Here is a 25,176-nt window from a genome sequence, read left to right as displayed (position 1 = left end):
TAGGACTTCCCTCACTATCCTTGTTTGCATACTTGTTTTGGGTCAGTGACTGAAAATGTACTAAAGCCAAATGGTCGGCATAGCAGCCAGACAACTAGTGTTTTCAGAAGGAGGCCAGCAATGGCAGCTTACATATTTATATATCAGTACAGGTTTACAGGATAAGCAAATATTGTCCTAATACAAGAGCCGTGTGTATTCTTACTTGAATCTTGGTGAGCTTTGTGTATTTCTTCCAGATCTGTGCAGTAATCCAGTGTGAAACCTTACCTCTGTGCAGGATCTTCCTGTAATAAAGACCAGTCTCTCCTTGTGCAGGGTGACTGGTCATGTATCCGCCCCCTCCTGTAGTTTTCTGCAGGCAGCCTGTACTGGGTGGAGCCTGCTGGTCCCTCCCACAGCTCTGCTCTCTGCACAGGCTATGTTCAGCATAGTGATGATGTCACTACTACTTTTACAAGGTATTAGCTGGGTATGGAAAGGCATTTGGTGCACACAGAGTGGAGCAAAGGGAAGAGAGGAGCGCACCAACTTCCGGCGGACGCAGGGATCAGATCACCTATTGTCACAGCTGATTCAGGAATCCCATTCATTTCTATGGCCCCTGTTCACACCTGTGAGCTTTGTTGCAAGCAGAAATACACCTGTTGCTCGAAATAGTACATGAGCTACTTTTGGGGCAGATTTTAGCGAGTTTTGTCCTATAGACTCAATAGAAAACGCGAATTGCAAATTTTTTGTGTGTGTTTTTGCGCGCACTTTGCCCATACACATGAATGTGCCATAATCTGCTCACAAACACACAAAATATATGCGCAAAAAACGCTCAAAAAAGACGTGCGCAATAGGGGTCGCCTAGGTGTGAATGGAGCCTTAAGGAGAGATGTATTGGAGAGTAAAACATACTTTGTATGCTGCTTACAGCCAGCACGGGACACTGCAGCTGTCATACTCCGGCTCTCTACCAAGAGATCACATGACTGCTCATCTGTCAGGTCTCTGTCTCTTCTTGCTGTAGAGAGCAATGATTGGCAGTCACTGCTCCCCGCAGGGATTTCCCACTCCCCTCTCTGCTCCTCCAGCAATCTTTGGAGGGACAGACGAGAGGGGGCGGGCACGGCTGGCTCGAGCTCTAGAGAGGCAGAGACAGCTATCAATCAGACTGTTGGGTGGATCCAGACAATATTGTCATAATCCTGTCATTTCTCTGATTTTATGGAAAATCTCTGCTGCACTCCACTGCCAATGAAAGTCATAAATGACCACTGAGGGGCTCTCATTGGGCAGTAGCATAGAGGTTGGCAGGCTTATCCATGAAATCAGGGGAAGTCAGGCCCCAGTAACAGAGATCATTTAATTAGGAAAGGGGCATGGAATTAGCTTTTTTTTTAATAAAGGTAATGGCATAATGGCAGGCATCTTTTTTTAGGCTGGACCTTTACTAATAAAAGGTCTAAATGGAGTAGAGCAGGGGAAGCCAAACTTCGGTTCTCCAGCTGTGGTGAAACTGCAATCATACATCTGCCTCTAGGAGTCATGCCTATGGCTGTCAGTCTTGCAATGCCTAATATCACTTTTCTGCAATGAAACGGAAACAAAACGAAAAAAGTCGTAAAGACTACCGCTAACAAATTTGGTCCGAATCCCGAAATGAATTGACTTTCGGACCTGAATCAGGAAAAACAAAATAACGCAAAATCCGAATTAGAACAAAACGAAACAAATTTGTTGCCAGTGCACATGTCTAGCTTCCGCTGTAGTAGAAGGAGAAGAAGTAACACAATACAGATCCAGGAAGCAGACATACCCAGCACACTTGTGAGGAGCTTGGGGAATTCCGGCTGAGGTGATTTGTACTGAACTCTGACTAAGGGGACTCTGCCAGACAGACATCATCTTTTCTTGCCCATTAATTGCGTAAGAGCTGTTGTGATACTGATAGGGTGTCGTTCCTGATAACTGTATAGAATATATCCATGGTCATCTTGAAGATAAATGATGTACCATCTGTTCACACTCACACAGGATATCACAAGTGTCTTGGCAGTGCCTGGCTTTGGCACAGCTATCAAAGTCAGCAATGCGATTGGACCCAGAGAGGAAGTCCTGATACTGTGGAATATAAAGGAATGGCGGGTGGGTGGCAGCCTTACAGTTTGGGAGAGCTGCTGGAGGAGAAGCGATGGCGCTCATTGGCGTTTTCTTAGTTTTCGCTGGCGTTCTGGCAGCTGCTCAGGCTGCAACGGTAAGGCAGTCTTTAGGTCTCTCTATGGAAGGAATATTTTGAAAACCTATTTCTAATTACATTCTGGATTATGTAGATATAAAAAAATGTTATGTAGGCAAAATTCTTTCGAATGGAAAGGCTGAAGAAAGTAAGCTACTATAGAAAAGATTACATGCAGCCATACCACTCTGGCGGGTGGTGCCTCGGATCTACACTGCCTTCTGAAGAATCCTCACCATACAACATCCTGGAGTGTCAGATGTCAGGTCCCCTGCTGCATGCTGTGGTTGCATCCACCTACTGTGTCATGTACTCATGTAGGAAGGAACCACAGCACACAGCAGGGGACCAGGAATCTGACACACCGGGAGCTGTGTCAGATGATGGAGGTTCTTCAGGCACTGGAAATCTTACAGACATCTGGAGCTGTTATCGTCAGGTCAGTTATATATATTCCAGAGTTTCTTCTTGCCTGCTTCTGCTCTGTAAACATTCTGGCAGGACATTTTAGTCACTTTCTGCCTCATATAAACATTCCATGGGACTATATAAAGAGAATCTACGTATCCTAACATTTCTGTAGTTGTATGGCCTAAGTTTTGCAACAACTTCACCAAAGAGCCTCTATTACTGAACAGTTTTTGGTGCTTCCATTTAACTACGGCCCTAGTACAAACCCATATTCACTATGTATAGATAGATACTGAGCAGTTGTGATACCCTGTAAAAAAAAAAACATGATTAGGTACAAACCCATATTCACTATTCACTATGTTTAGATAGATACTGAGTATTTGTGATACCCTGTAAAAAAACAGGAACATGATTAGGGCATCAGAAATACCTTGGGACTCTCATCTGCCCCAGTACTGAGCAATAAGTGGGTCTACCTGACAATCCCCACACCAGTTTGACTTACATTCAGCATAAATGGGCCCCTGTGCAGCTGCAGTCTACACAAATGGCTTTTCCATCAATGACCAAAGATGAACGGCTCAATGTATAAACCCCAGGAAAGTGCAGGGGATGCTTAATATTGTTTCTCAGGTTCTCTGCGGAACCCTGCTGGATATTAAAATGTTCCTAATTAAATTTCTTTTTCTATTCCGATCTTGCCCTTACAGCTTGGGGTGGTGCATACAGAAGGAGGATTCGTAGAAGGGACAAGCAAGAAAATTGGCCTTTTGAACCCAGTTTATCTGGACATTTTCAAGGGGATCCCATTTGGTGCTCCTACAAAAATCCTAGAAAAGCCCGAGAAGCATCCAGGATGGTCAGGTAAGCCAGCTGGACTCTCGTATACTGCAGTAGATGACACGAGCAGGCAGCACTGGGACTGATGCAAAAAAAAATTGTCTGTTGTCCATCACAAACATTCATCCTTTCAGATTTCATCCTAAACTAAGATTACACATAGACTCTAGCTGAGATTTCTGGATTTACCACAGTTCATGTATATTGAAGGAGTTGTAGAGTCCCTTCATACACTATCCTGTTATAACATCAGCATTGTAATAGGAATACATACTAGAGTTGTTAACAGGTGCGAGAGCTGAAGTGGTTAAACTTAGCTCCTAAATGTCCCCATTTTCAGGAACTATCCCTGTTTTTTATTTTAAAACGGAGCTATTTAATTACCAAAAGTATATACTACACTTAACCTTTCATCCAACCTCTAAATGATTGCATTTGTTATATGAAAACAGTCAGTATAAAAAAGAAGGATCTGGGCCTTTTATGCCCTGATGCCCAATCTGTGGCCCAGGAGCCACATGTAGCCCATTTGTACCTTTCGTACAGCCTTCGGGGGCTCTGTGTTTTCCTAATGGAGGTTATGACTCAGGACTGTGAGGGAAATATTCTTTAGACTGGATTGATTGATTTCTTTCACCCTATCTTTACTTTTTTCTGCACTGTTTCTGCACTGATCATCCGTCTCCTTTTCTTTCTCTGTTATTTGCTCCTCTGATTTCTATAATGGAGAGAAATATGAAATGTGACACAAGCAAAATGTACAGGGGCTGTGGGGAGCACAATGTGGAAGTATTGATTTGTAAAGGGGCTGTAGCACCAGTAAGGGGGTGTCCAGTCTATGAGTGTCTCCTGAAGTATGTTCCCAGTCTCTAACAACTCTTATAACATGTTAGCAGTCTGTGGCCATCTCCCGTTTAATGTCTGCAGTCACAGAGATTTCTGTAGCATTACATTCACTGAATATTATGTGTGGCCCTTTGGGCATATCAGGAGCCCCACTTGAGGCCACCTATATCAAGGAAGTTGACCAAAAATGTGGGTTGGAATAACAGGAAGCATGGCTGGAATATGCCTTTTGCTTGAATATCTTTTATGGGTTCTATGAGTTATGGGTAAAACATTCCTCACTATGACAGTGGGGCCTAGGGTTGCCACCTTTTCATCAAGCAAAACCCGAACACTCTAGCGACGCGCAGAATTTTTTTTGGAGTCGTGGCTTATTCATATGTAAATAGCGCCACCCATTCATAGGTAAATATCACAGTCGAGACTGTACAGTGAAGGGCCAGTAGCCTCTATCTTAATTGTGGTTGCCCCTGTCTGCCTGACATCTTGTGTCCGGGTTTCTGCTGCTATGAAACCCGGAAACAGCATTCAAAACCCGAACTGTCCAGGTGAATCCTGGACAGGTGGCAACCCTAGTGGGGCCCATTCACACAGGCAGCTGGGGATGACTTTCAGTGAGAATATTGCTGAGAAGCTAAGCTGCATGCACGCAGTGTGTGGGAACTGATGTGGCCACCAGCGATGACTGTTAGATTTGTACAGATCAATGGCGGGTGCTGCCACTGTTTGAATGTAAATGCTTGGATGAGCCTCTGGCCGACCCTGGAAGCAGACAGGTTGAGTACAGGGGCAGCGTATCCGCGGAGTTTCTGGCTGCAAACAAACCGGCCACAGCTATTCGGCTAGTTTGAATGCAGCCATAGCACAGAACGTAGCTGAATACAGCAAACTACCTGTCTGAATGAGGCCTAAGGGGGACTAGATCTCTTTAATGCAGGGGTGGGCAACTCTGGCCCTCCATCTGTGCTTTAACTACAAATCCCAACATGCCTCTGCCTCTGGGGGTCATTCCTGTAACTGTCAGTTTTATAATGCCTCATGGGACTTGTAGTTCCACAACAGCTGGAGGTCCAGAGTGTGCCCACCCCTGCTCTAATGAAATTCCTGGATAGCAGTAAAAACCTTGCAGTGGTTCTATTCCTCCCCCACTATTGAAAACAAACATACGCTTTTTCACAACTTCTAAATGACCAGCTATATCAGTTTATATTATGAGACAAGCACATTTTATGTGTAAGTTTCCAATCATATTTTATTAAATCAGAAGTAAATCTGCTGCGGGTCCCCAGTCCCGTAACATGTAACTGTTCACAGCAAATTTTGTGTTTTTACCTTTAGTTCCGCTTTAAACTAGAGGGTGTCATAAGCACCTATTGACATGTGTACAGTGGATAAAATCAATACACTTTCCCCCCTGACCTCCATTAATCAGGCCTCTCCTCTAAGGCCTAGTCCTGTGTAGTGATAATGAATCCTGCACTCAGCCATTTTCCTGTCAGCGGTTCTGAGGTAATAGACTGTAGGAGGATGAATGGCCTGCAGGAGTATTGCGTTACCATGAGGTGGAATTCCTGGAAACACTCAGTTTTCTCAGAATGGTACAAGTATGGACGCCTTTTCGAAAAAGAGAAATGACTTCTGGTTAATTGACATTTTTATTTTGGCATGCTGGTGAAGGAATCACACTCAGGGTTTAAAGCTTTAAACATATCAAAGAGCATAAGCAAAAAAATTAGTCAAGTACAGTCCCCACTCCGGCGATTGAAAGGTTTGCTGCATGGAGTTGTACATAAAAAAATAAATAGTGGAAATGAGTCTCCTTTGAGGACCCATTCACATGGTGAACTGCGCGGTACGGCACCGGATTAAGGCAGGTCACCGCTAGGACACATAAAAAACAATCGTTTTCTATGTGCCCCATTAACACCACAACACAGTGGACGGTGCACTGCAATAAAATAAATACATGCTGCATTTTATCACAGCACAATGAATCCCACCGCAGGTTACCGCACAGCAGAGCAGCTTTGGGACATGAATGGAGTGTACACATGGGATTGTACACCCCATTGACACCCATCATACCATAACAATAAACTTAAATAAAAAAGTAAAACACAACAACGATTGTGGAATAACTAGGCCGCGGCACCTTTATTGGGTTTTAATTAATAATTTATTGGTTAAATTAATTTAATTAATTTAACCAATAAATAGACTTTAACCTTTATTACCAAACAGAACCACTGTTAACCATTAACAGACCACCATGCTTAGTCATCAAGACTCAAGCAGCAATAACTTACACCAACCAAATTACTGTTTACCAACCACTGTCCACCCACAAAGTGGGCGACATTACCCCATAAAGATTGACCGCGACAAGGGAAAGTACAGTAAAGGGGAGGGTGGGCGGGAAGCAGGTGAAAAGATCCAAAATGAATTGTGAAGATAATCCAGAGGTGAGTCCAGCTGGCAGTTCTGAGGTAAAATGCTGACACTGTCCAGTGACAGGAGTGACTATAAAAGGGGGAAAGGTTTAGGGTTGCCACCTGTCCAGGATTCACCCGAACAGTCAGGGTTTTGAATGCTGTGTCCAGGTTTCATGGCAGCTGAGACCTGGACACCTGATGTCAGACAGACAGGGGCAACCAAAATTAAGATAGGGGCTATCGGCCCCCCAGTAAAAATAGTCTCAACTGTGATATTTACACATGAATGGCTGACGTTATTTACATACAAATAAGCCATGACTCATTCTCCCCAAAAAAATTCCGTGCGTCGCTAGAGTGTTCGGGTTTCGCTGGAAGAAAAGGTGGCAACCCTAGAAAGGTTACACTCATTGGTCAGCTGTTTTCCCGCCAAAAGTCTGTCACCAATCCTGTGCTCAGCTGACTGAAGGTCTGTCCAGCAACTGAGGTAAATCTTCCTAGCAACAGCAGGGAGCTTGTAACCTGAAAGACAAAGCAGTCCCAGAGAGACATGTACATGACAGTCACTCCACACCTCTATTCACATATAATTAGTTTAAAAAACAAAAACACATGGGTGATAGGGGCGACAATCCCATGGGGCCACTTCTCCTATTTTGCTTCCGTGGCCCTAACATTGTACACTTCACATAAAGTTTAGGGGGAAAAGAAGTAAACAATGACTAAGTAAACACTACTGGAGCTGTACAACGCATGGAGCGCTTCAGCAGATGGGTCTTTACATGCATTTTCATGCATTATGTATTTTTTGTTTTGGCCAAAGAAGTTGGGGGCTTGTTGTCATGCCTTAAAACTGCATGTTACATGCATATTTCTTGTGTTTCTATGGGGCTATAAATGGACTTTAAAAAAAAGGCGCCTGCACCATTTTCCAAGTCGCAAAGAAGCGTATTGCATAGGTGTGAACGGGTCCTTTAGAAAATAATGGGATTCCTTTTGTTGTGCATTGTCACGTGACATATGAAGCGCTTCAATTGGCACAGATGTGAGCGGGGACTAATACATCTTGCTAAACAAACAAACAAGCAGCAAATAAACAAGTGGCGTCTTCCTGTAGCCCAGGGGTGGGCAACTCCAGCCTGTTGTGGAACTACAGGTCCCATGAGTCATTGCAAGATAAGTCTCATGTCTTTTTAACACTTTACAATCCTGTATGACCACCTGTTATGATTCATGACTATCTTTTTTAATGGTTTGAAAAGCAGCTTCCTGTCCTCACTCCAGTGCTCTATAATGGCAGAGCTGAGTAGCAGTCACACCTCTTATTACAAATGTCCTCACACAGACTTGTATTGCAGAGGAACAGAGGAGTGTATCTACTAGTCCGACTCTCTATTGCTCTGCAATGCAAGTCTGTTACTAAGTGCTGATTACTGAGTGCACTGGGACTAACTGCTTGTTGGACTGGACAGTCATATAGAGACCATTATTTGTATACTGTACATTGCACAATGTCTATAACAAGAAAAAAGAAAATAAGACTATGAACATAAAGGCTGTGCCATATCTATCTGACTGCATATGTATTTCTGTGGCTTCAGTTGGGCTTTAACATAGATGTAATCGGGGTTTGAGCTATAAAAATCCATGGAGTAACCTTTATTACAATTTATGGATACAGTCCTAAAACTGCAAGGATGTGACCAGGGCCGGATTTCCACAAGGCCACAGAGGCCTGGTCTAGGGGGAACAGCAGGGAGTGGAGGGGCAGCAGGGGTGTGGAATTCCTATCACCCGATGCCCAGGACAAGCAGTTTCGGGCATCAGGCAGGTAGTTTTTTTTTCTGCATTAATCCTGCTCCGGGCAAACTGAGCTAAATGTACAACGGGGAAGCCGCCACTTGTTTTGTACAAGTGATTTCACCGATGCCGCTGAGATTACTTGTATGCAGCCTGCAGGTCTCAATAAAGAGGACCTGTCATCTCTGAATGTTATCACACAATAAGCTGCCTATTGCACCCACCCTCTGCTGCTGTCAATCAGCAGAGAGAGGACCTGATGGAGAACATGATGGAGATTGACTGGAGCACTGGGTGGGTGCAATAGCTAGTCTGCTATTGGCTATTGCAAATTCAAATAGCCAATAGCAATCTAAATATTAATTTCTATGCTTTTCTTACTCTGACGGCGGCCGGTGGCTCCGATATCAGAGTAAAAAAACAAAAAAACAGACAGCAGGGAAAGGTTTACTTTGCTAGATAGAGCAGAGCAAACCTTTCCGGGAGAAAATGTTTCTCTCCCGGTCGGCCGGGAGCCACTATCTAATAGCGGGGGGCTCCTGGAACATCCGGGAGAGTTGGAATGTCTGGATGTGGATCTGGGCAGACATTGCTACCCATTGAAGCAGCTGTGAGCCAGGATTCTAATTCCTGTGGGGTTATAAATCAATAGTAGGATATTCTTATTTCTAGGGATGGTTTTAGAGAGTATTGTGAAGAGAGTATAGTGGTCCCTATCTCACATGCATACAGGCAGCAGCCAATTAACCTTCCAGGATCACGGGCACAGGGAACAAACACACACAGCTGAAAGACCATCAGCACAGTGAGCAAGGCAGGCTCGTTTAAATAGGTCATTTCCCTAATGCCTGTTGTGTCACTTCCTGTGCGCCTGCTGTTTGTGCAACTTTGTGCGTATTTCTGATTGTGCACGCATGCGCACCGCAGCATATTTCCGTCCAGTTCTATTGGGACGTTTGCGTGCATGCGTGGTTGTCGTCTTTACCTTATACCTAGTCACATGTCTAGTCACATGTGCCAGAAATTCAGGAAGTAAAAGGAGAGCTAGTAATCTGCCCTTAGTAAACATGGCCACTGCCAGAAGACTGGGGAAGAAAAGATAAATAAGGTGTGCAAAGAATACAAAGCCGGAAATTATCTAGAAGTGTGTGTTTGTAGATTGTCATTACTAAACATTTCTAAAGGTGTGTTTGTTGTTATTTTAAAGATTTGGGTAAAGGTCCACTTTAAGTCCCAGGTAGTCTGGACAACTGTATACAATAGCTGAAAAAAAGCCTATTTTCAGCATCACCTTTTTTACAAATTTGTCCTGCAGGTACCTTGAAAGCTAAAGAATACAATAAACGTTGTATGCAGGCAACTCTGCTCCAGACTGATATCATGGGAGATCTGGACTGTCTCTACCTGAATATCTGGGTCCCCCAGTCTCGTAAAGCAGGTCAGTAAACACAAAAATAGAACATTATCTTTAAGAGGGTTACATGCATGATTGTTTGACATTTAGAATATTGTAACTTTATTAACTTAATTTTATAGCTGACACTAGTGATGAGCAAAATGGTTCCCAAATTAAGAGTATCAATGTAGCAATTTGTCATTACTCTCTTACTGCCTGGATGAGCAGGGTGATACTTCCTCCCTGGCTGAATGAGAGGGGCGACACTTCCTCCCTGGCTGGATGAGAGGGGTGACACTTCCTCCCTGGCTGGATGAGAGGGGCGACACTTCCTCCCTGGCTGGATGAGAGGGGTGACACTTCCTCCCTGGCTGGATGAGAGGGGTGACACTTCCTCCCTGGCTGGATGAGAGGGGCGACACTTCCTCCCTGGCTGGATGAGTGGGGTAACACTTCCTCCCTGGCTGGATGAGAGGGGCAACACTTGTTCCCTGGCTGGATGAGAGGGGTGACACTTCCTCCCTGGCTGGATGAGAGGGGTGACACTTCCTCCCTGGCTGGATGAGTGGGGTGACACTTCCTCCCTGGCTGGATGAGTGGGGTAACACTTCCTCCCTGGCTGGATGAGAGGGGCAACACTTGTTCCCTGGCTGGATGAGAGGGGTGACACTTCCTCCCTGGCTGGATGAGAGGGGTGACACTTCCTCCCTGGCTGGATGAGTGGGGTGACACTTCCTCCCTGGCTGGATGAGTGGGGTAACACTTCCTCCCTGGCTGGATGAGTGGGGTAACACTTCCTCCATGACTGGATGAGTGGGGTGACACTTCCTCCCTGGCTGGATGAGTGGGGTGACACTTCCTCCCTGGCTGGATGAGTGGGGTGACACTTCCTCCCTGGCTAGATGAGTGGGGTGACACTTCCTCCCTGGCTAGATGAGTGAGGTGACACTTCCTCCCTGGCTAGATGAGTGAGGTGACACTTCCTCCCTGGCTGGATGAGCAAGCCATCACTGCCTTGCTAGCTGGATGATCAAGGCGTTGTTCCCTTTCCCTTGCTGTCTAAATGAGTGAGGCATCACTCCCATACTAGTGAGGTAGATTCTTCAGCATTTTCATCAGCAAAGGAGCAACACCTAACTCATTCATGACATTAAGGACAGCCAGTGAAGTGGCATAGGAGGGAAGTTGCTTTGGAGATTTGGTTTCAGAGAGAAAGAAAGTATAAAGGTTTAATGTCGATAAATGCAAAGTAATGCACTTTGGAATTAAAAATAAACAAATGGGTTATACAATTATGGGTATGCCGCTGGGGAAGTCAGAAATGGAGAAGGATTTGGGGGTCATTGTAGACCACAAACTGAAAGGTAGTTTGCAGTGCCAGGCTGCTGTAAACAAAGCTAGCAGGGTTTTGTCCTGTATTAAAAAGGGGATGTATTGCAGGGACAAGTCTATAATTTTGCCACTTTATAGATCATTGGTTCGACCTCATCTGGAGTACGCGGTCCAGTTCTGGTCACCAGTACTAAGAAAAGATGTCCTTGAGTTGGAAAAAGTCCAGCGGAGGGCAACCAAACTAATTAGGGGTATGGAGGACCAGAGCTACGAGACAAGGCTACTAAATTTAAACATGTTCACATTGGAGGTGAGGAGATTAAGGGGGGATATGATCTCCATGTACAAAATGTTCAATGGTGGTAGCAACATTAGCGATAAACTGTTTAAAATTAACTCCATTACAAAAACTAGAGGCCATCACCTAAAATTGGTGGAAAAAAAATTCCAGCACAAGGGGCGAAGGGGGTTCTTCACAGTAAGATCAGTTAGGGTCTGGAACTCACTGCCACAGGCGGTGATTTCAGCAAATAATGTGGAATTGTTCAAGAAACTTTTGGACGATTTCTTAAGGGACCGTAATATACAGGGGTACGGGTACTCCTAGAATGAGATCCTAATAGGTTGGACTTGATGGACTAATGTCTTTATTCAACCTCAAATACTATGTAACACTATGTAACTATATAAATCCAGGCTGAAAACACACTGCTTTGCAAGCATGGAAAATGCAGAGATGTAAGCTGCCCATACACAGATCGAATTGTGGCTGTTTCGTGCTGAATTGCCTGACATCTGATCCATAGGTAGCACTACCGGCATCACCTGGCTCTACAAAAGTTGATTTTTTTTTTTGCCGAAAGAACGAGTGGAAAATTGTAAGATGCATTTGCTGTTTGGGCATTCTGAAAGCTGCGGGCTCCGGCTCTCAGAATCCAATAGCCAGCACTGACAGGGGAGATTCCCCATCCATGCTCTTTAGCTTGGATAGGGGAATCTAGTGATTTTTCACGGTGTCAGAAGCGGTGTATGGCCAGCGTTACTCTTCATCTTGTACAATCGAAAAAGAGGTTCTTTTCTTTGTGCTTTATTTTGTTTATTGCAGAGAAGCAAAAGCCTTGACATAAGTAGCACACTTGAAAAATACATGTAAACAGCCTCAGGCACTTGAGGAGAACCGCTGCAGCAAGAACATTAAAAGTGCCACTTCATAGTCTCTCCATCGCTCTTTAATGCTCTTCGTTTCTTGTTCAGTGTCCACAAAGCTCCCCGTTATGGTCTGGATTTATGGTGGAGGCTTTCTGCTTGGAGGTGGACAAGGAGCTAATTTTCTTGACAATTATCTGTATGATGGAGAAGAGCTGGCAGTTCGAGGCAATGTTATTGTGGTGACATTTAACTATCGATTGGGACCACTGGGATTTCTGAGCACAGGAGATGCCAATGCTCCAGGTAACCATTTTTGTTAAAGGGGAAATTTAGGCAAAATGTTTTGTAGTTTTAATGCTGTCTAATGTCTATGTCCCCATTGGGGAGAATTCCTTTCCTAATGTCCTGCTGTGTCATCAAAACAGTAAGTGTGGAGAACTTCTCCAAGAAGGACAGATGATAAAATACACGTGGAGCTGCTTGGTCTCCTGCCTCTCTACTAATAAGCTCTATTGAATTGTGATACACGTTAGGGGAGGAGTCTTGGTTGGCAGAGCCTTGACATTCTGTAAATAAAGAATTACCCGTCATTAAGACTAATGTGCAGCTCACCTGTTTTATCTTATGGTGGATGGATTAAGCTTGTGGGTCTGCAGCCAGGAGAGGGTGAAATTAGGAATTGTATGTCCTTGAGTAGGATTCTGATATTTACATTGTTATTTAATTTTACTATTGGCAGAAAGCCCTATTTGCCACAGAAGGATTTTTCTCACAGTTGAAAATTGTACCAAATTAATAATTAAATTAAAGAGAAACTCCAGTCAACACTGTGGTTTCTGGCACGCTGAATAATATATTGTCTTCCTATACATCTTAGGGACTTCACTGGCAACTGAACTCAACCAAAATTCCCAGTTCTGCCCACCAGACACGACACTTGTCAAATAATTCAGTACTAAAAATAGCTTTATTCATGTATCTTCTGAAGACTTTAATGAGACAGAAATAGTGAACAGGAGTAACTCCATACTGAAAGCATTAACCTGTTGTCTTAGTCAAAGTTGTCTTAGTCCAAGTCCTTCTGAAGACTTTAATGAGACAGAAATAGTGAACAGGAGTAACTCCATACTGAAAGCATTAACCTGTTGTCTTAGTCAAAGTTGTCTTAGTCCAAGTCCTTCTGAAGACTTTAATGAGACAGAAATAGTGAACAGGAGTAACTCCATACTGAAAGCATTAACCTGTTGTCTTAGTCAAAGTTGTCTTAGTCCAAGTCCTTCTGAAGACTTTAATGAGACAGAAATAGTGAACAGGAGTAACTCCATACTGAAAGCATTAACCTGTTGTCTTAGTCAAAGTTGTCTTAGTCCAAGTCCTTCTGAAGACTTTAATGAGACAGAAATAGTGAACAGGAGTAACTCCATACTGAAAGCATTAACCTGTTGTCTTAGTCAAAGTTGTCTTAGTCCAAGTCCTTCTGAAGACTTTAATGAGACAGAAATAGTGAACAGGAGTAACTCCATACTGAAAGCATTAACCTGTTGTCTTAGTCAAAGTTGTCTTAGTCCAAGTCCTTCTGAAGACTTTAATGAGACAGAAATAGTGAACAGGAGTAACTCCATACTGAAAGCATTAACCTGTTGTCTTAGTCAAAGTTGTCTTAGTCCAAGTCCTTCTGAAGACTTTAATGAGACAGAAATAGTGAACAGGAGTAACTCCATACTGAAAGCATTAACCTGTTGTCTTAGTCAAAGTTGTCTTAGTCCAAGTCCTTCTGAAGACTTTAATGAGACAGAAATAGTGAACAGGAGTAACTCCATACTGAAAGCATTAACCTGTTGTCTTAGTCAAAGTTGTCTTAGTCCAAGTCCTTCTGAAGACTTTAATGAGACAGAAATAGTGAACAGGAGTAACTCCATACTGAAAACATTAACCTAGTGTCTTAGTCCAAGTTGCAGACATGCTTTCCTGGAGTCTCTGAAAGGTGGTGCATGCAATGGCTAATTTAATGAAAAGTAATTCATTTTATGGGGTAGTCTAAGCACCAGACTCTATTCTAAGGAAACCTGTACTACAATCTGCTATTGCCTAACCTCTGTGTTCTTCCTACTTAGGAAACTACGGTATGTGGGATCAGCATTTTGCCATTGCATGGGTAAAGAGGAACATCGCTGCCTTTGGAGGTGACCCCAGCAACATCACCATTTTTGGAGAGTCAGCTGGAGCCGCCAGTGTCTCGCTGCAGGTGACTAAGGGACTTGGGCTTGTGTCAATGGCATCAGTTTTATGACCCATCTGAAATTATTCAGAATTGATTGACAGGTGCATTTGACCTGCAGTTGACTCCCTTCTGACCTGCATTTGATCTGCTTCAAACAGGATTTGTATTCCCATTGGACTCGTATAGAAATGCAAACCTTATCTGACATGAACAAAGGGCTACCTGCACAGGCATACTTCCCATCTAAATTCAGTTTTTCTTAAAGATGAGCACTTTGTGTCTGTAGATACCCTAAAGCCCAAAAAAGGGCCAGGCCTTTTCTGGTAATGAAAAATACACGGGGGAGTTTGTGTTGCTGCAATACTTACCTCTTCTATGGCGCTGCCCCCTGCAGACTCATTGATCTGCAAATCAGTGCTTATCTTCTTCATTGTTTCTTGATGTCAAGTATCATCCAACTGTTGGGGGGCGCACAAATGCAGAAAATGGGCTTTTGAGTGAACCTGCCATAGTTTGTGATGTCTCTAAAATAACTCTGCTGCTGATTTGTAGGCAACTTATGGTGCTCCAAGTACCTCTGCTAATCTTCAAAATGCTGAGTAGACCCTCCTTAACTGCACACTGAAAGTAGGTCTCAACATTCCCAGATTAAAGTGGCAGATTGTCTTTGTATATTTTGCTTACAGAACTCAGCAGCCCAAGCTCAAAAGTACACACAGTTGAATGTGTCAGAGGAGTGACTTCTCCCCCCAGCTTACAGGGCTTTATAGAGATTTAATTAGAGAGAGACAGTCTGAAAGAAAACAGCTGGATCAGCATAGCAGGAAGCCAGGTTATACTTTATTGGACTCATATCAGGGATAAACTCAATTGTGATTGGCTGGTTTGAGTTTGTGCACTTTGCACACTGCCTTTTATCTTATTAAATAAGTTTGTTCTTACTTGTTTTCCCCTTGTGTCACAGACTCTGACTCCATACAACGTCGGACTGATCAAACGTGCTATCAGCCAGAGCGGAGTAGGAATGTGCCCATGGGCTATTCAGAAAGATCCCCTTGTGTGGGCGGAAAAGGTATTTCAGCTGCAAGCACATGTGTTTGTTAAATGGTTTGTTGTATATTTTTGCACACAATTTTTTTTAATGTTGTATCCAAGATGAGGAGTATGCAAAACGACCCACTTGGACATGAGAGTCCCATCTGGTTAAAGACCAACTCAAGGTCAGACTTTTTGGGGGGGGTTTTTAGCTAGTGTAGAAGAGCTAAAAAACTTTTTACTGCTGTCTGAGTCTCTATAGGGGAGACATTTTACCTCACTTCCTCTCAGCCCATAGAAAGTAGGGATATCGTGACCAAACAAGAAGTAAGGGAAAATCTCCCACCTCAGAAACAGCAAGAAAAACCTGGCAGAGTTTTTGCACCTTCTCTAAAATAGAAGTTTTGAATGTTGCTTTGAAGTAAAACTGTGATGTAGCCTCTATCTAAAGCTGAACTCACGCCTTAACTTTAGTCCTGCACGGTTGTACAGATTCCTCTCCTGCACAATAGTTGTTTTCACTGCATCTAGTGATCTTTTCACTGTGTGCATTACAACCGTAGTAAGTCAGATGGAGCCCACCTCATTTCCTGGCTACCATTTGTTCTGTCAGCTCAGCAATCAGGTGCTACTCCTAGCGATCAATTGCTGGCAATTTGCATGGTGTTAAGATTGCTACTGGAGTTTGGCTTTACTTTCTACCATTTTATTGAAATTAGACATGCCTTGTGTAAGATAAGTATACCACGGGGATCAGAGAGAGGGTATTCCAGCTAGGTTATGGCGAGCTGGGTAATGCAGTGTTTTATAGTACCTTTAATGGCCTACCTCACCAAAAATAAAATAATGTAATATCTGTGCTTGGCTGTTTCTCCTCCTTAGCATGTTAATTACAAAAAAAAACTAAAAATCATAGCAAGCCAGAATTTAAAAAACAAAACCCGCTCAGATAAATTGTAATACATTTTGCTCTTTATGTGTCCTTCATGGTGATAAAGTTGAAGCGGGCAATAACACATCAAGGCTACAAGTGATTCCTAATGATCGCAAAGTGGACAGGCAGCATGAAATCATTCAGGGGTTTGCTTTAAGAGCTTGCTTCATTTGCATATTAGCAGCCTATAACATTTAACGACCTAAACAGATCTGCCGCTAGAAACTACTGAAAAGTTGGAAAAGAAAAGTTATTCTTTCATAAAGACGTACCTATTAGAAGTGATCTTCCTCTTTGCAGATTGCACAAAATGTTGGCTGTCCTGTTAACGACACTAAGGCCCTGACCGACTGCCTGAGGAAGACAGATCCCAAGGCCATCACTCTAGCCTATCAGCTGGACTTTGTCAACCTAAAATGTGAGTACAGAAACAGTATTAGTATGGTAGAAGATGAAAGCCTCCAGGCAAACAGCTATAATACACAGCTTTGCCACACAGCATAGTACTATCTGACAGCGGAGGAGACCAGATTTATTTTGCTGCAGTTTCACTGCTCCTCAGCTTGTGACTGTACAGTGAAAGGAGAAGCAGCACACTGATGAGCTAAATGCGCTGCTTCTCCCTACCACTTCTGAGCTCTGATGTACAGGGTTTTCAGAAGTCTGCTACCTAGTCAAATTCAGGTACTTACACTGTTTGCATTTATAAAATACTTTAAAGGAGAACTATGGGGGAGGTGTTTTTCCCCATAGTTCTCCTAAGGGTCACGGGAGGACACAAACTAGCGTCCTCCCGTGACCCAAAGCTCAGTATACCACGAGCTACAGCTTGCGGTATACTGAGACCGCCGCAGCCGGGACGGATCCCAACATTACTGTTGAGATCCACACAGCTGCGTGATTGACAACTAGAGGCAGAGCCAGCTGTACCCGCCCCCTCCCACGTCCGTTCTGCCAGTCAGCGCTGGAGGATCGGAGAGGGGAGGGGGGAAATCCCTGCAGGGAGCCGTGAGTGACAGTCACGGCTTTCTGCAGGGACATGATCGAGAAGTGAGCGAGCGACGGTATGTGTTTGCTCACTTCCCGATCTACTGAGCCGCCCTGTGACAGTTTCATTGTCACCCGTCGGCTCGGACTATGAGGGTGAGTGAAAATCACTCACCTCATAGTTCTCCTTTAAGGATATATTATTATATACAGAGCTGCATTAATTTGCGTATTTTATATCTGCATGAAGATCAGCTTTAGTTTTCTTTCATTTCTTGAAATAGTTTGCTGACCTTTCCCTTCTGAAAATGCCAGTTGCCTATTTGTTCTCTTTATTTGGCTGACTCTTCGGCATTGCTATTTTTATTTATATGCATTTGCTGTCTGATTCTTGTGTAACTCAAAACAATTGAAGCCAGACACAGCTAGGCAGCTAGCGTTTTTAGGAGGCCTGCATATGTTTCCCATGACAGGTTTTTACAGCAAATCTGTTGGCCATGTTAAGCCATTCAAAGTAAAATCTCAGCCAAAGAGAAGATACCACAAAATGCCTGCCGTTTCTTTAATAGCCAAAAAACCTAATCCTCATCCACTTGCCCAATGTCCATTGAGAGCTCCCATATTATTATTATTATGCTGAGTCTCCCTCTATCTCCGGATAGTGGGGTGATTGGTCTGTGCTGGCTTTGTCTTTCTACTCTCCGCTCATACACAGTCATTGTTGCTCCACCAGACTTTCCACGTTTGGTCACACACTGTGCTTTATATGTGAGGGTGGATGTTTTTCTGGATGACAAGTAGATTCAGCTCCATTGTCTTCTATGCCTGCAGACCCCTTGGTACATTATCTGGCTTTCAGTCCAGTCATTGATGGCGATTTCATCCCGGAAGACCCCAGGAATCTGTTTGACAATGCTGCTAATGTGGACTATATAGCTGGAGTGAACAACATGGACGGGCACTTATTTGCTGGGATTGACATGGCAGCCATAAACAGGCCTTTACAGAAAATATATAAGTGAGTGTCAATAACAGTGTAATTTCTTATTCTTATTCCACAGATTAATATTGTTCTTTTTGACCTTCTGAAAATGCTGAAAAGAGGAGCCAAATAACACTTTTACTTCATTTATTTACAATGCAAACCCTCTGCATTACATCATGCTTCAAAGAAGGTGGAACAATGAAAGCTCCTATTGCATTATGGGATCTGACCTTTTTCCTTTGTATGACTGTTGAGGAGCCACACAGAGGGGAAAAAATCAATCTGTACTCATGTATCTGGCATTCAAAAGTAGAGTATATCTATTTTGTTGATTCTTCCACATCAAAACAAGTGCTTATGTTTGACTTGGTCAACTGTGAAGTTTAAAGCGAATTACTATGTAGCTTTGATATGAATTTCTAATCACAATTGTAAAGTTTACTTAAAGTGGAACTGAATGCACATGGATCCCCCAAGGCTCTTACCATAATGTGCAAGTACGTACATCATATTTGTACAACATGGCACACCTGCAGCGATTTGAAGTCCACGCTATCCCTAAACGCTCCGACCTCGCCACTGACATATTTTTCTGGGTCCAGAGTCAGTGGCAGATATATCAGCTGTGAAGCCTGTGCAGGGGCACAGTAGCCTCTAAGGTCTTGGTGCAGGCTTTCCCTGCTTGTAAAAGGCCCAACAACATCAGTGGCCCGATGATGGCCAAGGTGCTTTCAGTGAATACATTTACTCTGGTCAAGTTCCGTGTCTATGGGGCGCTACCTGACAATACCTTATTGTTCCACTGCAAAGGGGACAGGTGATCAGCATGTGCAGAGGAGCTCCTGTTTCAGAAGTAACCACTAATCGCCAATGAATGGGGGATCTTTTCTCACTGACACCAATTAATAAGGGCCTTTTACCCAATGACACCAATGTAATTGGGCCTTCTATCATTAAACACCAATGTTTGGGGGCACTTTACTGACCACCAATATAACAAGGTAATGCTATCACTACACACATGCAATGAAGGCATTTACATCAACCACCATTGTAATAGGCCAATTAATACTCCATTGTAATAGGGGAATTAAAACTACATTGTAATAGGGGAATTAAAACTACATTGTAATAGGGAAATTAAAACTACATTGTAATAGGGGAATTAATACTCCATTGTAATAGGGGAATTAAAACTTCAATGTAACAGAAGGATTTACACTGACCACGAATGTAATAGGAGAATTTATAATGACTACCAATGTAAGAGATACAATTGTACTGACCTCCAATTTAAGGCGGAAATTTACAATGACCACTATTGTCATAGAGGGGTACATTGACCACCGTTGATGTAATGGGCAGGGAGGAAGTGCATAAGCTTGTGGAGGGGCTGACTTCTCCTAAAGGAACTTCTGGCCTGGATGTCGCTTTCGAACTTTACACAGGAAACTGGGGAACAAATCCAGATCAGGAGCTCATGAAGAAGACCGTTGTTGAATTAGAGACGGATTACATCTTCCTGGTCCCAACGCAAGAGGCTCTGGCCCTTCATTACATGCATGCACAGTAAGTCCTGACAGCTGCATTTAATGTAAGAAATCTGTAGGCCGGCAGTTTTTCCCTATGTTTGGCTGGCTCTGGACATTTGTTGGTAAATCCTGTAGGAGTTGACAGGAGTCACAAGGGTCTGTGGAGCTCAAAACATTTACACCCCCCCAATGTTTGGTGAACTTTACAGTTGAATAGTAACTATATTTGGAACAGAAACAATGTTGTTGTTTCAACAAATGCATTGTTCTTGTCCATTTTGTAAATGTAATTATGTAAAAGATGGGTGGAGCCTATGCAAAAATAGGCCATTATTCATGTGTGCCTAGAATAGCCCTGATCCTGTAATTTACTGTCCTATGTTTTATGAGATGTAGAGGGGGCATTGGCAGTTACATACAGTATCTCACAGAAGTGAGTACACCCCTCACATTTTTGTAAATATTTTATTATATCATTTCATGTGACGACACAGAAGAAATGACACTTTGCTACAATGTAAAGTAGTTAGTGTACAGCTTGTATATCAGTGTACATTTGCTGTCCCCTCAAAATAACTCAACACACAGCCATTAATGTCTAACCCGCTGGCAACAAAATTGAGTATACCCCTAAGTGAAAATGTCCAAATTGGGCCCAATTAGCCATTTTCCCTCCCCGGTGTCATGTGACTCGTTAGTGTTACAAGGTCTCAGGTGTGAATGGGGAGCAGGTGTGTTAAATTTGGTGTTATCGCTCTCACTCTCTCATACTGGTCACTGGAAGTTCTAATATGTATATTTTCTGTATTCAGAATATACAGTATATATATATATATATATATATATATATATGTATATATATTATTTTTTTCTGTGCTGTATATCTGTTATGTTAGTGTCCAAATGCACATTCTGTATGCATGCATGCTGTATTTAAGGGTAGGGGAGGAAAGGGGGTAAAAAAGATTTTTCAAGATTTACATCAATTGGGGAAGCCTTAGAACCTTAATTTCTCATAGTTACCATTATCACTGGGACCAATAATGACCAATAGATGTAGAAATAAAGTAGACTTATACTTATGGGGACACTTGTTGCAGTGACAACTGTCTAATAGGGGATTTCCACTCACTTTGGTGAGATTTCCTCTCATTTCCTGTTATGTCTACAGAAAATGAAATCAAGGGAAATCTTCCAAATGGGACAAGAATCGTCCCCACTCTATCCAAAGTTAAAAAAAAGGTTTGGCTTTGATATACTTCACTTCAGCTGCCTGCATCTCCAGATCCAATGATCATTCTATGATTGTCACTAAGGGTACATCTGCTAATGTATTTCTTCATCACATGCTGGGTTTGAAATGCCCTATTTTATGACAGGTTTACTTTAAGGTACAATGAGTCAGCTGAGGTAGGTTCACCTTATTAGGATATTAGGTCAAAAGCAGAGATGCATTTTTCTGTAAGTGGCTAGGTGCAATGCAGAACTGGATATGATTACATCACCTTGCCTATGATGACTTATCCCCCCCTCCCCCTTTTAAACTTCACGCCATTTCTTTTCCAAACCTTGTCTTTTCATTGCTCTACCTTTCCTTGATCTCTAATCTTCCCCTTGTATTCTTCTTTCCTATACAACCCTTGTAATAATAAAGCCTTTTCAGCAGCATGTGTATTGAGTCTTCCATCTGACATTGCATTGCCTATATGCCTAAGGTTGCCTTGTCTGTTCTGAATTTGTAATTTGCTCCAAGTAACTTTATTAGAACTGTATCCATGTATATAGGCTTCTTCTGTGTTACACAGAGGAAATTCTTAAGGAAAAAAATACAAAAGCTGTCAAGACTGTTCTTCCTTAAAAATGCTATATTCCTGGATGTTATGCTGATCCAAAGTCTTCAATATTCTCTGAGTCACTGATGTAGAACAAGTACACAAATCAGGAGCTCTGACTTCACTAGATGCATGCCTGGTCAAGGTCAGTAACTCAAAGGATGATGCAGCGAGCCAACTAGCATTCTCAGACAGGTCAGTATTGGCAGCCTCTGCATTTGTCTATGTACAGGTGTTCTTTAAATAGAGTTGAAAATAAAAGCACAGATCCAAACACAGCAAAAGGTAACTGATTGTAATCCTGATTTGAGACTGAAACGATAGCAGTAAAAATAATTAGCTCACAATTTCTTTTTTCTTTTTCTTTTTTTATCCTAGGAATGCCAAAACCTACAGCTACCTGTTCACTCACCCAACTCGCATGCCTGTTTACCCAAACTGGGTGGGTGCTGATCATGCTGAGGACCTGCAGTACATGTTTGGCAAGCCATTCAAGAACACCCTCGCTTACAGACCACAAGATCGTGATGTCTCTGAGGCCATGATGGCTTACTGGACCAACTTTGCTGCAACCGGGTATGCTAACTTTTTTCTTGTACAACATGGGTGACATTTAAAAACATGGCTGATTTTCTCCAAGAAGATGATGGGGCTCTGTTATGAAGCAAATCACCTTTGTGATTCAAATAGCGGGGATTTAACAGGACGTGTATACACGCCCAGTTACATCCAAGAAGCTCCCGGCAGGCCGTGTATACACAGCGGCTGGCCGGGAGGTAGTTAAAAGAAACAACCATTTCCCAAGTCATGTGCTGGCTACTAGTTCTGAACCCTATCTCAGTCTATTCTCTAAATCACAGCTATAGAACTAGCATGTGGTACTAGGGTTGGGGAAAAGCTGCTTTCATCAGTGCTTTCTCTGTACATCTGCTTCATGACAGGGTTCATTTAAAGCTCACTCGCGTGATTTACTCCAGTAATCATTAGTCAGTTTATTAACACAAGCTGAACAACCTAAGCCTAAAAGCCTACCCCCCTCACCTCCTGTCGGTATACACCTGGTGCAGGAGCCACAACCTTGGCCAGGCAGTGCTTATGTCCTCTTTCAAGCTGGGGAGGCTGTGCAGCTTTGTTCTATAGGCCCTAATTGAATAGCCATCTTCTGCAAGCCTGCAAGGAGATCGCTTTTCCAGTAGGGTCTATGGACAATAGGACCCACATATCCAGTACTGTGCAGCCTGGTATAGGTCATGGCGCCTATACTGGGTCTCATGCTGACCTAAAGTATGTACAAGGGGGTATATATAGTATGAGGAGGGCAGGGGGGAATGATTCTTAGGCTTAGATTGTTTAAAAATAAAGACAAGATTAGTGTTGCTCTATTAACCAGTTAGTGGCTATATGTCCACTTGAAGTCTGACATATGGGCACCATTCTCATCCCTCACAGAAGAGAACCTGGCTGACCTTACTGGTCAGCTGTAGCTAAATTGCCTTTCAACTGCTACTCTAAGATATTGGCTTAGGTTTCATTTTGTCCTAAGGCTAGAAACTAATAGGTTTACAGCTGTAAATCATAGAATCACCCATCTCTGTAATAGGAAAGAATTATAATTGACCATGCATTAGGCTGCTAGGTCAACAAAATATACTAACATCTATGTAGTGTGAGGTCCCACCTTAAGAGATCCATTTAAATTATATCCAGTTACATTAATGTACATACTACATATAGTTGTTGGTAAGCCAATGAAGGTTAAAATAAATTAAATGAAAATTAAATCATCAACACTTTATCCTTTAGTTGCCTTGTTCTTTTTTGTTTGCAGAGACAGAAAACATGGCTGTCACAAGCCTTAGCCATACACATTTGAAAATGGTTTACACACAAAACCATAAAACACCCATTCCTCTTGTACTTCCCTCTCAACAAAACATTATTTTTCATTTTGACAGAGATCCCAGTAAAGGAAACTCTAAAGTCCCCACACCTTGGCTGAGTTACAATACTCAGTACGGAATGTACCTGGAAATCAACAACAAAATCAATAGTAAGTCCATGAAACAGGACCTGAGGTCTCCTTATGTCAAGTTTTGGTGCGCCACCTATCGCAATTTGCCCAATGTGTAATGATGAAATGAAATTTGAATCTGAAATAAAATGCACATTGCAGAAGCACATTTGGTCTTCATGTTTCCCTTTCTTTATTATTGATGTCCAGAATTGTGTCAGGGTTTTGATGTTGGCTGGAGAAGGGCTTTGTAATTTTGGTTAACAGCAATCTTAGTGGTGACACTCAGTGTCAAGCAGGAGCTGCAAAAGCAAACATAACCTTGAGATGTTGACGAAATGAAGATAAAAACTCACTAGCATGTTGCTCCTGTATAAATCTCTGGTAAAGTCATAGCTAAACTGTGGAGTGATGTTATGGGAAGATTGATATGTTTAAATATGTCCAAGGTCAGACACAAATTTGACAAATTATAAGAGAGAGAGAGAGAGAAGTGCATGCATGCAAATGTGCTGGCAAGGAACATTCTGTAGGAGAGGGAGGTGACCTAGCTGTATGGCATCGCTGCATCAAGCTGCATCAAGCTGCCTGGGCTTTGGGGTGTCTAAGTGCCAGGACTGGAGTATAGAAATGCATATCTTTTGGCAGGGAAAACAACTCCCATATACATTGCCTGGCAAAGTATTTCTTTACATTTTTGCCCAAGCATTTATAGTCATCATGCTTCCAAGCAGCTCCAACTCTCTCAGCTCTGATTCCCTGAACTTCCCGTTCAGTACAATATCACAAGGGATAGCACGGTCTCCAGCAGCTGTCCATCTACTAGCTTGAAAGGGAGAAGAGAGGAGGGACGAAGGAGCAGCAGAGTGCCTTGCCTTGCCGTGCCTGCGTGTTTGTGGAGACACACACAGCTTACTAGCACACACAAGGGTGGCTCCATAGGACCCTGCTAGGGAAAGGAGCCACCCTAAAACAGAATATCAGGGCCAGTGCTCACGGGAGCAGCTGACTCTGCAGGAAAGTAAAACTTTTAAACATAAAGAAGCAGTATCTATTGTAAGTGATAAGGGCCTCATTCACACGAGTCGATCTAGCATTCCTGCATCAGGAATGTTTAAGTAAATGTTTTAATTCCTGCTACAAAACCCAAGTATCCATAGTGGCTATATCCCCACCAGAACTCCCAGCACTTTCCAACAGAGG

At 42.9% G+C, this 25,176-nt stretch overlaps 1 protein-coding gene across 1 annotated transcript; it reads left to right on the top strand.

The window, feature by feature from the left end:
* The first annotated feature begins 2,182 nt into the window (after positions 1–2,182).
* On the top strand, positions 2,183–24,092 carry LOC108793318 (bile salt-activated lipase-like). The gene is made up of 11 exons (XM_018564228.1): positions 2,183–2,245; positions 3,352–3,505; positions 9,875–9,997; positions 12,542–12,739; positions 14,551–14,681; positions 15,622–15,729; positions 16,927–17,044; positions 18,445–18,631; positions 19,964–20,167; positions 22,341–22,538; positions 23,918–24,092. Exons 1-11 carry the CDS (start codon positions 2,183–2,185, stop codon positions 24,090–24,092), a joined length of 1,659 nt encoding a protein of 552 aa, XP_018419730.1.
* Positions 24,093–25,176: the final 1,084 nt, after the last annotated feature.

Source organism: Nanorana parkeri, unplaced genomic scaffold (genome assembly GCF_000935625.1).
Source record: "Nanorana parkeri isolate BGI_ZX_2015 unplaced genomic scaffold, ASM93562v1 scaffold738, whole genome shotgun sequence".
Lineage (NCBI taxonomy): Eukaryota > Metazoa > Chordata > Amphibia > Anura > Dicroglossidae > Nanorana > Nanorana parkeri.
This window is presented reverse-complemented; position numbering and strand designations above follow the sequence as displayed.

What these genes read in the sequence shown, in the direction of transcription:
- LOC108793318 (XM_018564228.1), top strand. Translation starts at nt 2,183, where the DNA reads ATGGCGCTCATTGGCGTTTTCTTAGTTTTCGCTGGCGTTCTGGCAGCT. An exon ending in GAAGCATCCAGGATGGTCAG is followed by an intron (nt 3,506 to 9,874) that starts GTAAGCCAGCTG and finishes TTTGTCCTGCAG; the next exon opens with GTACCTTGAAAGCTAAAGAA. An exon ending in CCGCCAGTGTCTCGCTGCAG is followed by an intron (nt 14,682 to 15,621) that starts GTGACTAAGGGA and finishes CTTGTGTCACAG; the next exon opens with ACTCTGACTCCATACAACGT.